The following is a 14,739-nucleotide window of genomic DNA, read 5'->3' as shown; positions in this document are numbered from 1 at the left end:
GTGTATATGTAATATTTTCTCAGTCATTTATTTTTATTTCTGCAAACCAAGCATGCCAGTAGTCTATATTTGGTCTGATGGGTGGAGAATTTTTTTGCTCTTGATGCCCACCGTAGTTATTTTTAGTGCCTAAGATTCTAAATCTGACAAAGACTGCAGGGTACATGGTTAAAAAGGAAAACAGACAGAGCAATCCTGTTTTTTTTGTTACTGTGCAAACATCTAAAATGTTGGAAAACCTGCAACCTACCACAATAAATTTTACCTATAGTAAATAACCTATAGTTATACAGGGTAAAATAAATAAGTGATGTACTGTGTGTATTAAAAAAATGAAAATATTTTCTCTACTGTCTTACCACTGTTTAAAATCAAATGTTGTATTTGAATATGTTTTTATCACCAACTTTTCTGTATTTGTTTTATGATTTGTTGGATTTCCTTTGCTCATTGTGAATCAAGCATTTGTTTTGGTAAAAACATGTGTCTGTAATGAAGACTAACAAGGAAATAAAAAAACTGGAATCAGAGGAAGCATAAAAATTCCAACCTGGTGGTCTGAATCCATTGCATCTTTCGCTGTAGAAACGCCTGTCATAACCATCACAGTAGTCCCAGTTCTTATCCTGGTACTCCAGACCATCAGCAAAGATAAATGACCCCTTGGAAAAGAGAACATTGAAAACTTATGTTTTCCCTCATTGATAATTATGTTTTGTGTAACTCCTTTACAAATTTGATAAAAAGCACTGATTTCTGGTATAACTTGTCACTTCTTTTTATGGCTGAAACAAACAAGACAGCAAACAACCGCATTTCAAAAGATGAAAGGCAGAAACAATGCTTGCACCATTAAAGATAGTGAACACGCTGTAAAGACAGAAAATAGTTCAAGCACAAACAGCTGCATGTAAGGTCTGGGAGGTTATCCTGCATACCTCAGACATGGTTTCTGAAGAGATAAGTAGTTGCTGAGGTTTTCAAATGTCAGTTTTCAGTGCTTGTAGGACCACAAAAGAATTTATATTTCCCCCTATTGTCTGTAACGGAAAGCTCTGTGTTTACAACTTTAAGCTTTCTCTCCCTGATTCTTTCCTGAGAAGAGATCACTCAGAGCAAACACTTTAAATAACACTTCTTATTGTATATGTTTTAAATAACCATGAGACATTACAATAGATTTTGACAGAAATTGTAATCTTACTCAGACCCGAGAAATTGCTCAGGGTTACAGATGGCAACGCTTACCAACCAGGGTCCCTTCTGGAAGTCAGCCCTGAATCACAGTTAAAGAAGCATTTTATACAACTCCAGTATGACACCCTGCCATATCATCACATGTCACATTACATCATACACTTTTGCAAATGTGGGGACATTCATTGCTCCAGCCTTATGCAAATATGACACTTTGTTTTTAGATCAAAGACACTGTTTTCATTCCATTCCCAAATCTTTGCCACTTGCATAATGACGATGTTGCAATGGACTGGCGACCTGTCCAGGGTGTTGCCCGCCTTTCGCCTGTAGAAAACTGGAGATAGACACCAGGACTTATCTAATCACTACCACAAATGTACATGTGTTTTTGTCGTGATCTATGCCCTGATGTCTGGTCTGATTACTCATTTCACTAACCTGCCTATCTCCACCCAGTTCTCATTACCATTCATCTGATCCAACTGCTTCGGCCTCTATTTAACCAGCCTTCAGACTAGTCATCAGTGCCAGATTATTCATTAGAGCTCTCTAGAGTTCCTGTATGTTCTGATTGCCTGATCCTGCTCCGTTCTGCCTCTGGACCTTTGAGCCTGCCTGTCCCAGTTCTAATCTGTTTTCCTGACCTTTCTTCTGACTCCTTCTGCATGACTGTGAACCGAACCTGCAACTGTTTCCTGACTCCATTCTGGCTTTCCCTTCGGCATCCCTTCAGACCTCTGCTCTCCTGGATCTAACTCCTGAGCACGTCATCGACACCAGCTTTGGCTTTGCCCCCTGGATTATACTGCTTTCCTTCATTTGCTCGGTTCTGATCACCTGCCTGTCCTCTGAACTTCGAGATATCAGTGTCTGGGACTCTATGGAGGGCGCCAACCACGTTGTGTTGGCAGCCAACTGGCTGGAACCAACCTTACCCTCTGGGCTCTGACTGAACTATAAGACCAGAGGTTCCTGCCTTAGACACCCAACACTGTTGATTGCAGTTCCATTTTTAATAAAATTTTTGAGAAATCTGTTTGTACCCCTCGAATACTGGGTCCTATTGTTTGAGTCTGACAGTTTAAATGGAATTTTAAAATATACACCAACATAACTAAAGGAGAATTTATTTGTTATATTTTTTGACAAATACAAATCTGAAAAGTTAATTATGCAGATTCATTCAGCAACCAGGAGAACTCCATTGTGGTGCAATTATAGCTCCAATCCCCACAGGTAGAAAATTATGTTTTTGCCCATGCTTCTTTTCAAAATAGCTCAAAGTCAAACAGATTGGATATAGAGCATTTCTTAAAATCAGTTTTCAAGTTCATTTGGGAGAGGCTCAGAGTACAGCCATCTCTCCTGCACATCAAAAGGAGTCTGCATCTGTTTTCTCCTCTGATGCCTCCCTAGAGAGGTTTTCCAGGCACATCCCACCGGGAGGAGGCCCAGGAGATGGCTCAGAAGAGGCTGAGGGAACTGTGTCTCTCAGCTGATATGGGAATTCTTTGGGCTTCCCTGGGTGGAGTTGGAGGAGCAGTTTGCCTGAGACTGCTGCCTCTGCATCCCAGTCCTGGATAAGCAGAAGACGACTGATGACTTTTCAACTTTGTCATATTATCGACCACGTTTGGAATTTGCCTGGACAATTCTAACAAATCAAAAAGCTTTTGTATAAACTATTCCATTTTCCCTCTGGCTATATGTTTAATGCTGAATCCTGCAAAAGAGGTAACCTTCCCCCAAACCTCAAGAATTTTACAACTGCTTAAACATATACCTCCAAAATTGGCCTCAGGTATTTTTGGCTCCATCAATTTTTTAATCTACTTTGACAGGCTTTAAAATTTCCAATAAAGAAATACATTTCATATCAGGATGATGGTGACACCGCCATGTTCCAGTGAGGTATGATGTATTCAGGGTAATGGTGGTGTTTTTTTTGCACACATAGCTTTTAGCAGGTACTCCTAAAAGTTCCTTTTGTTATCATTTAACAGAGCTCTTTTGTTCACATTTGTTGTATCTCCAATATAGCTTGTGTTAAATGCTAGGGGCTTTACTTTAGTCAAACTGAATTCTCAATGCAATAAAATGAAGTCAGTTCAATTCAAAAATTCTTTATTAATCCTTAAGGTAAATTACATTTTTAGTTTAATTTATGTGTGTATTTGTAAGAACATCTGACATCACAGGTCTGCCAATTTTGTCATCTTTTTAATGTAATTTTTTGGCATTTGGTTTTATTTAGGGGTATGAGATTAAAGTGATTAAATACTGACATTTTCAAACATTTTTTCAACCATAATTTATCACCTCTGTTTTGTGTTGAGCTGTAGCATTAAATATCAGCGAATATATTACATTTCAGGGCTATATAATAATATGGGAAAGCTCAAAAGGGGTATGAAGAAATTATTGTTCCTTTTTTTTTTAAGAAGTTGAATTAAATAATGCAATTTCTAAACTATAGTAAAGTTAATTACCATTACTTTAAACTTAAGCATTTGCTGTAAAATACTAGATTACACATACTATACTTTTCTATAGGTTTTTGTTCTGGTCCCGGATGCAGGTGCAAGGTAGTACAAGCCAAGATTGACCATGGTTCAGAGCTGCCAACATTTAAAACACAGCACAACTGCACCAATGATTAAAAAAAGGGAAATGATAGCTTTAGTTACAAAGCTTATGAAAGATCATATCAGAGCAGGGAAGAACAAAGCAAGATCCTAGGAAATAATGGCAGCAACATAATTACCCCAACAATAATGGTGAGTGATTGCTAAAAGGGAACAGATGTAGTATGAAGTATAACCAATGGGAAGCACAGTCAGGCATGTGAATGCATGCAGTCTGAAATTATTGCAAGAAACCCACACAGACTCACAGATAACTCACCTGTTTAGCTATGCCTTTCTCCCAGGTGGCTTCATATTTACTTCCATTAGGAAAGAACAGCACGCCTTTGCCATGAAACAACCCATCTTTCATGTCTCCCACATACTTAGTGTCTGTGGGGAACGTGTACACAGCTTTGCCATCCCTTCAGAAAAAAAAGGCATATGTTAACCTAATTCCAATAATTACTAAAGGAGTATTGTTTTGTGTAAAATGTACCTTCCATTTTTTGTACTCCTCTTGTAACGGCTTCCAAAAGCTTCCATTAGTCTGAAATTGCTCAGGCTTTGCTGGAGAAAATACAAAAGGAGAAAAAGCACAAGAAACAGTCTATATCGAAAAAGATGTCATTAAATTAAGCACAATACAAAAACCACGAAGTAAACCAGGAAGTGAAAAAAAAAAGAAGACGCAAAGATTAGTGTATCGTTACCATGACAACAGCACACCGTACCTGACCGTTTAAAAGGGATTTATTTAGGTTCACCGTTTAGGCTGGGTAAAAGCAATATTTTGTTTTTACATATATATTTATATTTAATATAGTACAGAAGTATATCCGCAATGACTGAATAAATAAATATAAAGTTCACAAGTTAGCAAATGTCATTGAAAAATTGTTACAACTGTTTGTTAATGCAACACATGTGTAAGAAGCTGCCTCTAAAAATGTTAAATTGTTTTTTTGCTGTCCTAAATTAATTATTTCTGTAAATTATCCACACTCTTTTTAATTCGTTTACGCAGTCCGTGCGTAATTGCGTCATCAGTACGCCCCAGACGACGTACCTGACCTTCTCGGTTTGCCTCGTCTGTCTCGTCCCTGAAACAAACGAGAGGACGTTGGATGTTTTTTTCTCAGCGGTGATTGATTTTCGTCGCTTGTTTGAGAAAACAAGCAGTTCGCAATGCCAACAACGCTGGAAGTCCCTACGCCGCAGGAGCTAAAGGTGGATGAGGTGAGCAGTGGCTGTTAGTGCTAAGAGAAGGCATGCTAGCCAACTAGCAAGCTAACCGGCTAGCCGCTAAAGCTGTCTCATTGAAGTGTTCACAACGGTGAAAATCAATCACGAGGATTGTTAGATAGAATATGCATAAATAATATACTGCGTGCACGTCCAGTAGACATAAAATAACTAAACTTGTCTTTCGGAACAACGTTATTCCGAGATACCACTTGCTTGTTGCACGGTAAACTGGTCATATTTAAAATTTTACTTCATAGATAATGTCTAAATCTTCATAACAACCAATCTTAAAAGTTTGTTTTGCTGGGTTCGCCATTTGGGGGTTTTTGTTTTGAAACAGAACGTGTCCTTGAACTTCAGGTCATTACTTTCAGTAGTTTAGGTCATTACAAACTCAAGGATCTCATATAGTAATCCTTGGAGCTTTATTTACTTTATAAGCTTTCAAAGAAAAATGTAGTTAGTTAAATAAAAAAGCACCTGTGCTTGTATAAAATCTTTAAAATTAATATTGCTCTGTTAATTGACTAATGTGGCTGAAAAATATTTGTATCAGTAATATTTATAACATATAATTGCCATTTGCAATGTCTCTTTAATTTAGCATGATCTTTATGTGTTTACCTGAGCCTTCACTAAGCTTAATGAATCTATATATATATAGTTATCACTGCTCTACTAATGTGTAATAGTGGAAATATGTTATTTCCCATAAATTTCAAATTGATAAAGTATTGTTGAATTGAATTTAATCTAGAGCATCTTAAAAGATAAAGGGTGATACTATGTATGAAGACACTTTTTTTGAATTTATTTCCAGTTATTTATATGGTTTGGGATAAAAAAGACGTCAAGAAAAAAAATTCTGTATTTTTCAACTTTTTAAATGACAGACATTTTTCTTCATATAATAATCCTAGTTAGATAAATCACATTTTCATCAAGTAACTGATGAAAAAAAAACCCCAAGAAAACACAACTTTCAAAAGACATTTATAGATGGATATCTCTTATTACAGCACAATAATATTGTTTCATCTGCTATGTTCTACATCTATATTTCAGCCACCACTATAAAACTGATATAAAATATCGATAAACAAAATTTTAAAAATTGAAGATTGTTGTTGAAAAGTCTTCCTAAGACCAAGTTTTTCTGTCATTTCATCAGTCTTTTATCTAATATAGTTATTTATTCTTAAACAAGGTTACAATGTAGAAAAAGAAAAAAAACAAAAAAAAAAACACCCCAAAATAAAACAAAAAAAAAGAAGAAATCAAATGTTAGCAGACAGGTTGCACATGGTCTCTTAATTTCAAAACTTGGTTAAATGGATGCAGCTCTGCTCATAACTGTCTTTCCTGTGGCAAATAAAGTGTTAACCCTGGACAAACATCCTAAGAAAAGTTTGTATTTTCTGCATAATTGCTAAATTTTTATTTTCTTTGCACAATTATGTTTTGTCATTGTTCTTTGCTTTAGGTAAATGTGTCATCTGCAGTTCTGAAAGCTGCTGCCCACCATTATGGCTCCCAGTGTGACAAACCAAACAAGGAGTTTATGCTCTGTCGCTGGGAGGAGAAGGATCCAAGGAAGTGTTTAGAAGAGGGGAGGAAAGTCAATGAATGTGCACTGAACTTTTTCAGGTAACTTCAGTTTTTGAGCATTTTGTTCCTAACGTCTAGTACATAAGAACAGAAGCATTGGCTAAAAAAGCATATCATAATTGCTTGAGCTCTGTTATGTAATAGCCTCAGTGAAAGTTGACATTTAGAGGAATAGAAACCATGCACAGAGATTACCTGACTGACTGGTTTCTTAACTTTATGGCACATATTTAAGGTTAAATAATTAAGCATTTTACACTTCTAAAACAGTCTTTCTCATTGGCTGCAGAGAGTAATTGCAATGATTTGCTTTGGTTTCAAGAAGAAAAGTTCTCATGAAAGAACGTAATACTCTGCTGATTATGCAGAACAACTGTGTTTTCAGATTCATAATTTGCTCGCCTGCTCTCATCTGTAAAAGTTAACCTAGGTCCTATGTTCAGAGAGTGAATAAAGATGTGGCTAAATGCTGGTGCCAACAGAGTGCAGACTTAAAGAGTCCATGAGGAACTCTGGTCATAAGAGGTTTGTGGTCAGACTTTGTGTGCTTCTTACTCAGTGATGGACATGCGGAAAGCAAATGTGGGTTTGAGTTGCAAATGTTGCTGCTAGCGATTTGTTCCTATGAGCTATGAAGCCGTTAGATAGACACTTAAAAATTTTAAGAGTTCAATTTTTTTTGTCTTGTTTTGCTAATAGGGTTTTCTGTTTATCATGAGATGTAGAGGTTTGTAACTGAAAACTAGTGTTGAAAGACTGGAGCAAAGTGGGGCTGATGAGGTTTTAAGTAGAATGTAGGCTTGATATAGGTAAGGAGGTTTTATAAAAACAAGACTGGACTGAGACTCACAATATTTTAACATGAATGATCTGAATTGGATGAAACATTAGCCAGGTGTGAATTTTCATGCAATCGTCAGACAAATGCAAATTTGTAGTTTGTTGAAACATCTACTAACTATTGAGATATCTCAGTAATCTAACCTAGAATACTCTGTGGTGTGGATTTCTTTTCTTTCTTTTTTTTTTTTTTTTACATATTTTTTGGGCAGATTGACTTGTTGAAAAGGCAAAGTTAAAATTGTGTTTACACAGTAGCAAGCTTTCATTTTGAAAGCAGACCTATATTTCTGTAACTGGTGCTGATAGAGGTTTTTCATGTTGATAATGAAAAGAAGCCTCAGGCCTCCTCGGCAGGAAAGATACAGGAGTTTTATAAAAACTAATTCACCAGCTTTAGATTTTTGGTTATGCCTTTAATGACATCTGCATTTCTGAGACTTGTATGGATATTTAATCGTCTTTCCATTGTATAAAACAGCTTGTTCTAAAATCTGGATGAATATTTAAGGGGCTTATTTGTGCATGTTTTCAGATGTAGCTATTCACTGCTAAGGTGCGCTGATATTGTGAACCCTATACTGTATAGCCATTGATTGAAGCATAATTGTTTGTTGTTCTGTGTTTCAGACAAATCAAGGGAAACTGTGCTGAGTCCTTTACGGAGTACTGGACCTGCTTGGATTACACCAACCTGGCAGAACTCCGTCACTGCCGCAAACAGCAGCAAGCCTTTGACAGCTGTGTCCTTGAGAAACTAGGCTGGGAGAGACCTCAACTGGGGGATCTATCTAAGGTGAACACTCTTACTCTATGAATCATCATTTTGGTGCTTTCTCTGGGATTTTATTAAAGAGAATTTAAACTTTACTCATAGGCACCTTAATAGTGATAATATTGGAATAGTTGCCCTTTTTTTCAAGTTGTTATGGAAAGCTCTGTGTTTTCACCTTAAAGCTCTCTATCTAGTGTATATGTATAAATTAAACATGAGACAGGATAACACATTTTGACATAAAATGTATTCTTACTCAGTCCAGAAAAGTTGCACTCAGAGCATTTTCTTAGAGTTACAGAAGGCAGCTTTTACCAACCGGGCTAACAGCTTGTTAATGTGGACTCGAATCACAGTTAAAGAAGCATTTTATACAACTCCAGTATGCCACATCATTACATCGTTACACGTTTGCAGATGAGGAGACATCCGTGGCTCCAGCCCTATCAAAATATTACACTTTGTTCTTAGATCAAGGACACCGATCTCATTCCATTCCCAAATCTTTTTCAAATGCATAATAAAGATGAATTTTTATTCTGATGGGGGAACTGTCCCAATTTGATAAACTACTTGGGAAAACATTAGTTCTGACTCACAACATGCAGGTATTATTAGGATTTCACAGACTCAACCATCATCAATGAAATAATCTTGACAAAGTGTTAGTGTTTTATCTCTCATTTATTAAACAGCAGAGATTTTCCACGGACTTTCTCTGTTGAGGTGAAGGTTGATTAGGACTCAAAGTGTGCTTCATTAACCTCTAATTACACCGCATCAGGCTGTGCTGCAAACTTCTGAAGCCTCCTTATTTATACTGCATCTTAGCCCTGCTGAAGTGTGAAGCTCACAGGAAGTCAGATTAAAGCTCCTCCTATGGATTTTAAAAAAGGGTTTAAACTGCCACACATTTTGTCTTTGGGCCTCCAGATATTTTCTGTAGCGGGCAAGTACACTGAATGCAGAAAAAAATGATGCGTGTTGCTTATTTTGGTTCATTGCAATACACCCTCTGCCTACAGCCACTAGCCCTCACCCACTACCAAAACCCCCTGTAATTGAGGCAACAGCAGCTAGGGCTTCGTAATCTTTTTTTTTTAATTTTTTCTTTATCAGGTATGATTAGATTTTAAAACTAGAGATTTATTAATTACGTTATGTATTAATTCATTCCATAATGAAGTATTATTTTGTGACACTTATTTTGTAAAGCTACTTTACGTATTCAGTGACTTTTATTCTTTTAAGTTTTTCATTTGAAGCTTTTATTTCATGTTTTCATATTCAATTAAGGAGGTAGAGTTTTGTCGGGCAGCGTTGGTTATGATGGGCGAAGTGCATCTGCTTTGCATTTTTAACCAGTTTAAAGCTTTACACAAATAACACTGCCACATTATGTCTTTCTATGTCAGTATTAGACCTTTAACAAGATACCAGCAACCAAACAGGGAACAAAGCAAAAACACAGAATGCTTAATAAAATGTAAAATAACAAAGCGCTCTTTTGTTTTGTTTGTGCATACTGAATTTGTGCAGAATGAAAAAAGAAATTGATCTCAAATTACAAAAACAACAGTCGAAATACTGTCCAAAAATTAGAACCTTATTAGAGCATCTCAAAACTATTTGCATTGACCTTTACGTTCTGGGAATTTTAAAGAAGCTCAAAAAGTTATACAATTGAGAATATTGCCAATTTTAGAAAACACCTACAAAACCTCTAAACAAGACCACATCACAGGTATTAGAGCAACTAAAAAACATTGAAATAACGTAATAAATAGCGCCTGTGATTTCCAGCTCTTCCTTTTTCTCTCATCGGTTTCACAGCTGATTTATTTATCATTTTAATTGATGTGCGGGGAGACACTGACATGCAGGGTTTACAACATTCTTCATTCTGCAGTGGATGACTTTAGGCGAAAACTCCGAACCCACTGCCATATATTGCTTAGCTGAAACACCTGCTGTCACCGTATTTTGTTTGCTGAAGTGTGCGTTGGTGCTGTGCAGAAAATACGGGAGGAGGGACTATGATGCATTCAAAGTGTGTCTCTTAACCACTTAACATCGTCATGTGAATTTGTACTCGATGGTTGCAATAGACATTTTAAGTATTGCACGTGGGAAAACCAGGGATACATCGAGTATATTCTATGTATTGCCAACCCCTATGTGCAAGCAGATGTCACCCTGGTTGCCATACATAATTTAATTATGGTACTAAAAGTATTTTTATCCTTAAATCACCCAAAAAATTCTTAAAAACATATTAAAGGAAAATTTATACTTTTCTTAGATAATTGGATACTTTTTACATTCTCTTCATTTAAGCTGCTTGTCTAACATCATTATTGTGCATGCTCAGAGCACTCCAGCAAAATATGACTACACCGCTTTTATCTGCATTTTAGGTATTTCTTTCTTTAGATTATTCATTATATACAAAAAGTTTAAAAAATGAACCCCCGAAAAGACTATATTTATGTATAAATCCAAAGCCGAAAAAGTGAACTCTCCTGGATGTAGCATAGGGTCCCATTTCTGTTAGAGATCAGATACAGAAAAGCAATATTATTCTTTTAATAAGTCTTTGATGGTTCTGTTATCTGATATTGTAAATCAGTTGAATAAATCTAGAAAGATCAGAAGCATTCTGCAAAATGCTGCCAAAAAATGGGCATCAGTTCTTATTTTCTTCTGCTGTTCGATATAGTGAAAACTAGTTCTTGTGTTGCTCTTTAGTCAATCTTAACAACGCGGCCTGTAAGCTAAAACTCCAGGCCAAACTCCAGTTTAAGAACAGGAAATAAAAGGAGCTTTAAATGCAGAATGGAGTTAAAAAATAATGAATGCGTAAAGTAGCATTACAAAATAAAGTGTACAATAATAAGTGTCACAAAATAATACTCCATTATGAAATAAGTAAATTATCTAATTAATAAATCTAAGTAAATAAACAAATCTTGAAATAAAATAAGATGAAACATATTTTTTATTTAATGGGGATATTTGTTTATTTAATGGAATATTTATACACAATTAAACAATATCAGTATTTAATTTTAAATGAAACGGCTCTCCATGCTTAAGAGGTTTTAGTTGGCTTTAAAAAAGCTATTTTTATTTAGCTCTAGAAGGAGTGTTTCATCTCCTACCTGCAGTACAGACACTGACCAGCTGATGGCTTCTCTTCCCCTCTCAGGGGCTGTGTGCCTGGCAGGCTGCGCTGATTCTACTTCAGCCTCTATAGGCTAGCTCTGGCTAGCCGTTGACTCTCCTATCTCTGTCTCCCTGGCAAGCTTCTCTGATGTACTGCTGTCCTTCTCACAGCCAGCTGGTTTCCTTCTCCCCTTTCTTCAGTATTCTGTCTCTCCAGCAGACTTATCCAATCTCCCACTGCGCTCCTTGGGTTCTGCACAGTTGGGTTCAATAGCTAGCTCCGGTCAGCTGTAGCCTCCCCCTCTAGCTCCCTGATGGATGTAGCCTCTCCCCGCCGGTAGGGAGAGATTACTCAAGAGATGGAAGTGACTTCTGGTGCTCTTTCTGACAGTGCTCTTGCACCGTTTTCCTCCTGTCTTGTCTGAAATCCAAAACACAATCTCTCCTAACCTCTGTTGTTCTGTAGAATCAGGTGAACCCAGAACATGATGCCAACAGCTTTGTTGGCTTTCAAAAATAAAAACTAACAAAAATAGCCCTTCACCAGCTTTTCAGCGTCTGAAATTCCTCTATTTTTTAGGGCTAAAATCATACCCCTATCTGTAAAGAGGAATTGGGACACCACTTCCCTCCTGGGAAGTTGCAAAATATAGGAGTATAGCTAAAAAGTAGGGCTTGGGGTGTACTGGGATTGGGCTTTAATGTTTTGATTATCTTAATAGTTTATATAAAGCCTTGTAATGTATCTAATGTAACCAATGGCTAATATAAACACAGATTTACAAATGTATATACATAGAGAGTTCTTTGAGGAAAGCTAGCCATCTTTAGTGAATTGTTTGGAAATTCTGGACTCTGTGAACGTTCAGTATCTTTTTGGATCTATATCTTATCTGTATATTTACTGCAGTCCTCCTTTGGCATCTGGTGAAGGTAAAATCATGTCGAATTTTGCTGATTCACTATCTGGAAGGCGGTGCAAGCTCAATTCTCTCATTGATAGCAATGGTGGGGTATTTGGTGCTGTGTTCACAGTGGAGCAGAGCTGGATGCAGTGTTAATCAGGGAGTACCTTGCAGGGATCTTCTTACCCCAAAGTGTTTTGTTTTCTAAGTATTAAATGGTTGAAACCTTGATACCGATAACAGACTGAGGCCAATTGTTAATAGTAGACTGCATGAGGTCGGGATTGCATCTGCATCGTCTTCCAAATCCTGTAATGTTTTTTTGTTTTGTTTGTTTTTATAAGGTTACCAAAGTGGCAACCTCGAGGCCTCTCCCAGAGAACCCCTACCACTCTAGACCTCGCCCTGAGCCCAACCCAGCCATCGAAACCAAACTGGAGCCTTCCAAATATGGCAGTAGGTTATTCTTCTGGAACTGGTGAAACATTTCCAGTAGGAGTAAAAGAAAATTAGTCACCCTCCAAAGTCATGAGTTCTGCCCAAAAACATCAAGACTATTAATTAACAACTTTCACATGATGATGGAATCAGGTGGTTTGAATCTCTCAGGTGTGAAAACAAGCATTTTTGATGCTCCTCCTCGCACCCTTTCCCATAGATGACGTTGGATTTGGGCAGGACTCATGTCTATAATGTGTTCTTTAAGGCTGTACCCCACCAGCTTTGTTTGATAAAGGAAAGGAAAATGGTTGATTGGGAGAACAAAATAAATCAATTCATACAACTTTCCTTAACATTTCTGTAAATGTGATGATGGAACAAAAACAGATGTCAGATAATAAAGATTTAATTATAAACCCTGGAATTTGCTTTTTTTATTTTATTTATTTCCAATGCCCTCCTTAAAATATCCAGTATTCCTATGGTTAGAGAGTTGGTGTTGTAATTGCAGAGCTGTGTTTTGTCAAAAAGATTTAGGCTGAAGTTAAAGGTCAAGGCTCAGAGTTAGTACCTGCAGCCAGAAAGAGCGGCTTCTGCTTCCTCCCTTTCTCTTGGCGCTCTTCCTGCCTCTGACCTGGACTGGAAGAAGACCAGAGGGGCAGTGTGCACAGATTCACAGCAAAGGTATGTTATTGCTGCCGGCACGTGTGTACAAACACACTTTGGTGACCTCGGATCTAAGGAGAAGTGAGGCCAAGTCAATGACACACGGGCCTGTGGAACATGTGGGACTATGCCAACTCTCAAACACAAGGCGCTCACGTATAACAGAGACTTTGTCCAAACAAAGGAATATTCACATTGTCAAGTGAAAATATTTAAAAGTATTACATGTAAACACTTCACTAGAATCACCACACCTATGTTAGTTAAAATCCACACTAGCATTAGCATATTGTTATAAAACAAAACTTAAACTCTGATTGCATGCTTGACATCAACAGCAGGTTGCAAATAAAAGTTTTGGCATGTATAAGCATTTCCCTCCAGAAGTCTGTTAATTAGTAGGTATGATCCACATTAATATAATTTATTCTCAATTTAAATTTAAATTGTTAGGGGAGTGTTAGCCTAGTGGGTTAGAGCAGTGCACTTGTGCTCTGAGAAGGATCCTCACAGCCTCCACTCTTGGTTCCTGAGCAAAACCCTTAACCCCTGATTGCTCCCTGGGCACCACACAATGATAGCCCCCTGCCCCCAAAGGGGATGGGTAAAATGTAGAGGTAAATTTCTCAAATGTAAGATCAGTAAAGTTCAATTATTATAATTATGAATGGAATTTTTAGGTTTAAAAGCAGTCAAAAGGCCAAAAGTACCTTGGGGTAAACCGCATGGATCCACAGCTCAGCTTAGCAAAGTTTACTATGAAGTTTAGGGAACAGAGAAAATATGAGGAAGAATGTTTTCTGGTAAGATGAAGTTGCATTGAGGTTGCAAGCACTAGAAATGAATGTGATCATACCATTCATTCTGAAACGCAGCAGAAATATGGAGCCAAATATGATGCAGTCCTGAAAGAAAACCTGCGTAACAATGGTTCACCTTTTAGCATGGTAGACACACCTCAACTCAGAGGAATCACATTTACATTTTTAGAAGTTTATTACAAAAAAGGTTGGAAAACAAAGTAATAATCCTTTCATTTCACAATCATGCACTGGTTTCTTTTGCTCAACAATTAAGCACTTTGGCAGAGAGGGGTTGTCAGCTATTTGACGGTTATGTTTCTTTATATTAATGATAAAAGTTAAGATTCTTGTTTCTTTTCTAGATATACCAATCTAACCACTGCTGTATTTGCTGCTTTACCCCCTTGTTTTTTTAACAACAATTTTTTCCATTATGCAAAACTGCAGGTTCAGCAGGAATAAGT

The 14,739-nt window shown here is 37.1% G+C and overlaps 2 protein-coding genes across 3 annotated transcripts in view; one reads left to right on the top strand and one right to left on the bottom strand.

Moving 5' to 3' along the window:
• morn5 (MORN repeat containing 5) overlaps positions 1 to 4,464 on the bottom strand; it is an 18,610-nt gene extending 14,146 nt beyond the window's left edge. The window contains exons 1-3 of one of the 2 annotated variants that reach the window (XM_015381022.1): positions 4,324 to 4,464; positions 4,105 to 4,252; positions 551 to 662 (exon numbers count right to left, since the gene is read on the bottom strand). In XM_015381022.1, coding sequence (XP_015236508.1) covers positions 551 to 662; positions 4,105 to 4,252; positions 4,324 to 4,370 — 307 coding nt within the window. In that variant the 5' untranslated portion in view covers positions 4,371 to 4,464. The remainder of the gene's footprint in view (positions 1 to 550; positions 663 to 4,104; positions 4,253 to 4,323) is intronic. The other variant, XM_015381023.1, reaches the window with a different exon arrangement.
• Positions 4,465 to 4,882: 418 nt separating this feature from the next.
• ndufa8 (NADH:ubiquinone oxidoreductase subunit A8) lies at positions 4,883 to 13,222 on the top strand. The gene is made up of 4 exons (XM_015381008.1): positions 4,883 to 5,063; positions 6,556 to 6,719; positions 8,151 to 8,316; positions 12,710 to 13,222. Exons 1-4 carry the CDS (start codon positions 5,013 to 5,015, stop codon positions 12,845 to 12,847), a joined length of 519 nt encoding a protein of 172 aa, XP_015236494.1. The 5' UTR covers positions 4,883 to 5,012; the 3' UTR covers positions 12,848 to 13,222.
• Positions 13,223 to 14,739: the final 1,517 nt, after the last annotated feature.

The sequence above is a fragment of the Cyprinodon variegatus genome, unplaced genomic scaffold (genome assembly GCF_000732505.1).
Source record: "Cyprinodon variegatus isolate N-32 unplaced genomic scaffold, C_variegatus-1.0 Scaffold227, whole genome shotgun sequence".
In the NCBI taxonomy this organism is placed as follows: domain Eukaryota; kingdom Metazoa; phylum Chordata; class Actinopteri; order Cyprinodontiformes; family Cyprinodontidae; genus Cyprinodon; species Cyprinodon variegatus.
This window is presented reverse-complemented; position numbering and strand designations above follow the sequence as displayed.

What these genes read in the sequence shown, in the direction of transcription:
- ndufa8 (XM_015381008.1), top strand. Translation starts at nt 5,013, where the DNA reads ATGCCAACAACGCTGGAAGTCCCTACGCCGCAGGAGCTAAAGGTGGAT. An exon ending in TGTGCACTGAACTTTTTCAG is followed by an intron (nt 6,720 to 8,150) that starts GTAACTTCAGTT and finishes TCTGTGTTTCAG; the next exon opens with ACAAATCAAGGGAAACTGTG. An exon ending in AACTGGGGGATCTATCTAAG is followed by an intron (nt 8,317 to 12,709) that starts GTGAACACTCTT and finishes TGTTTTTATAAG; the next exon opens with GTTACCAAAGTGGCAACCTC.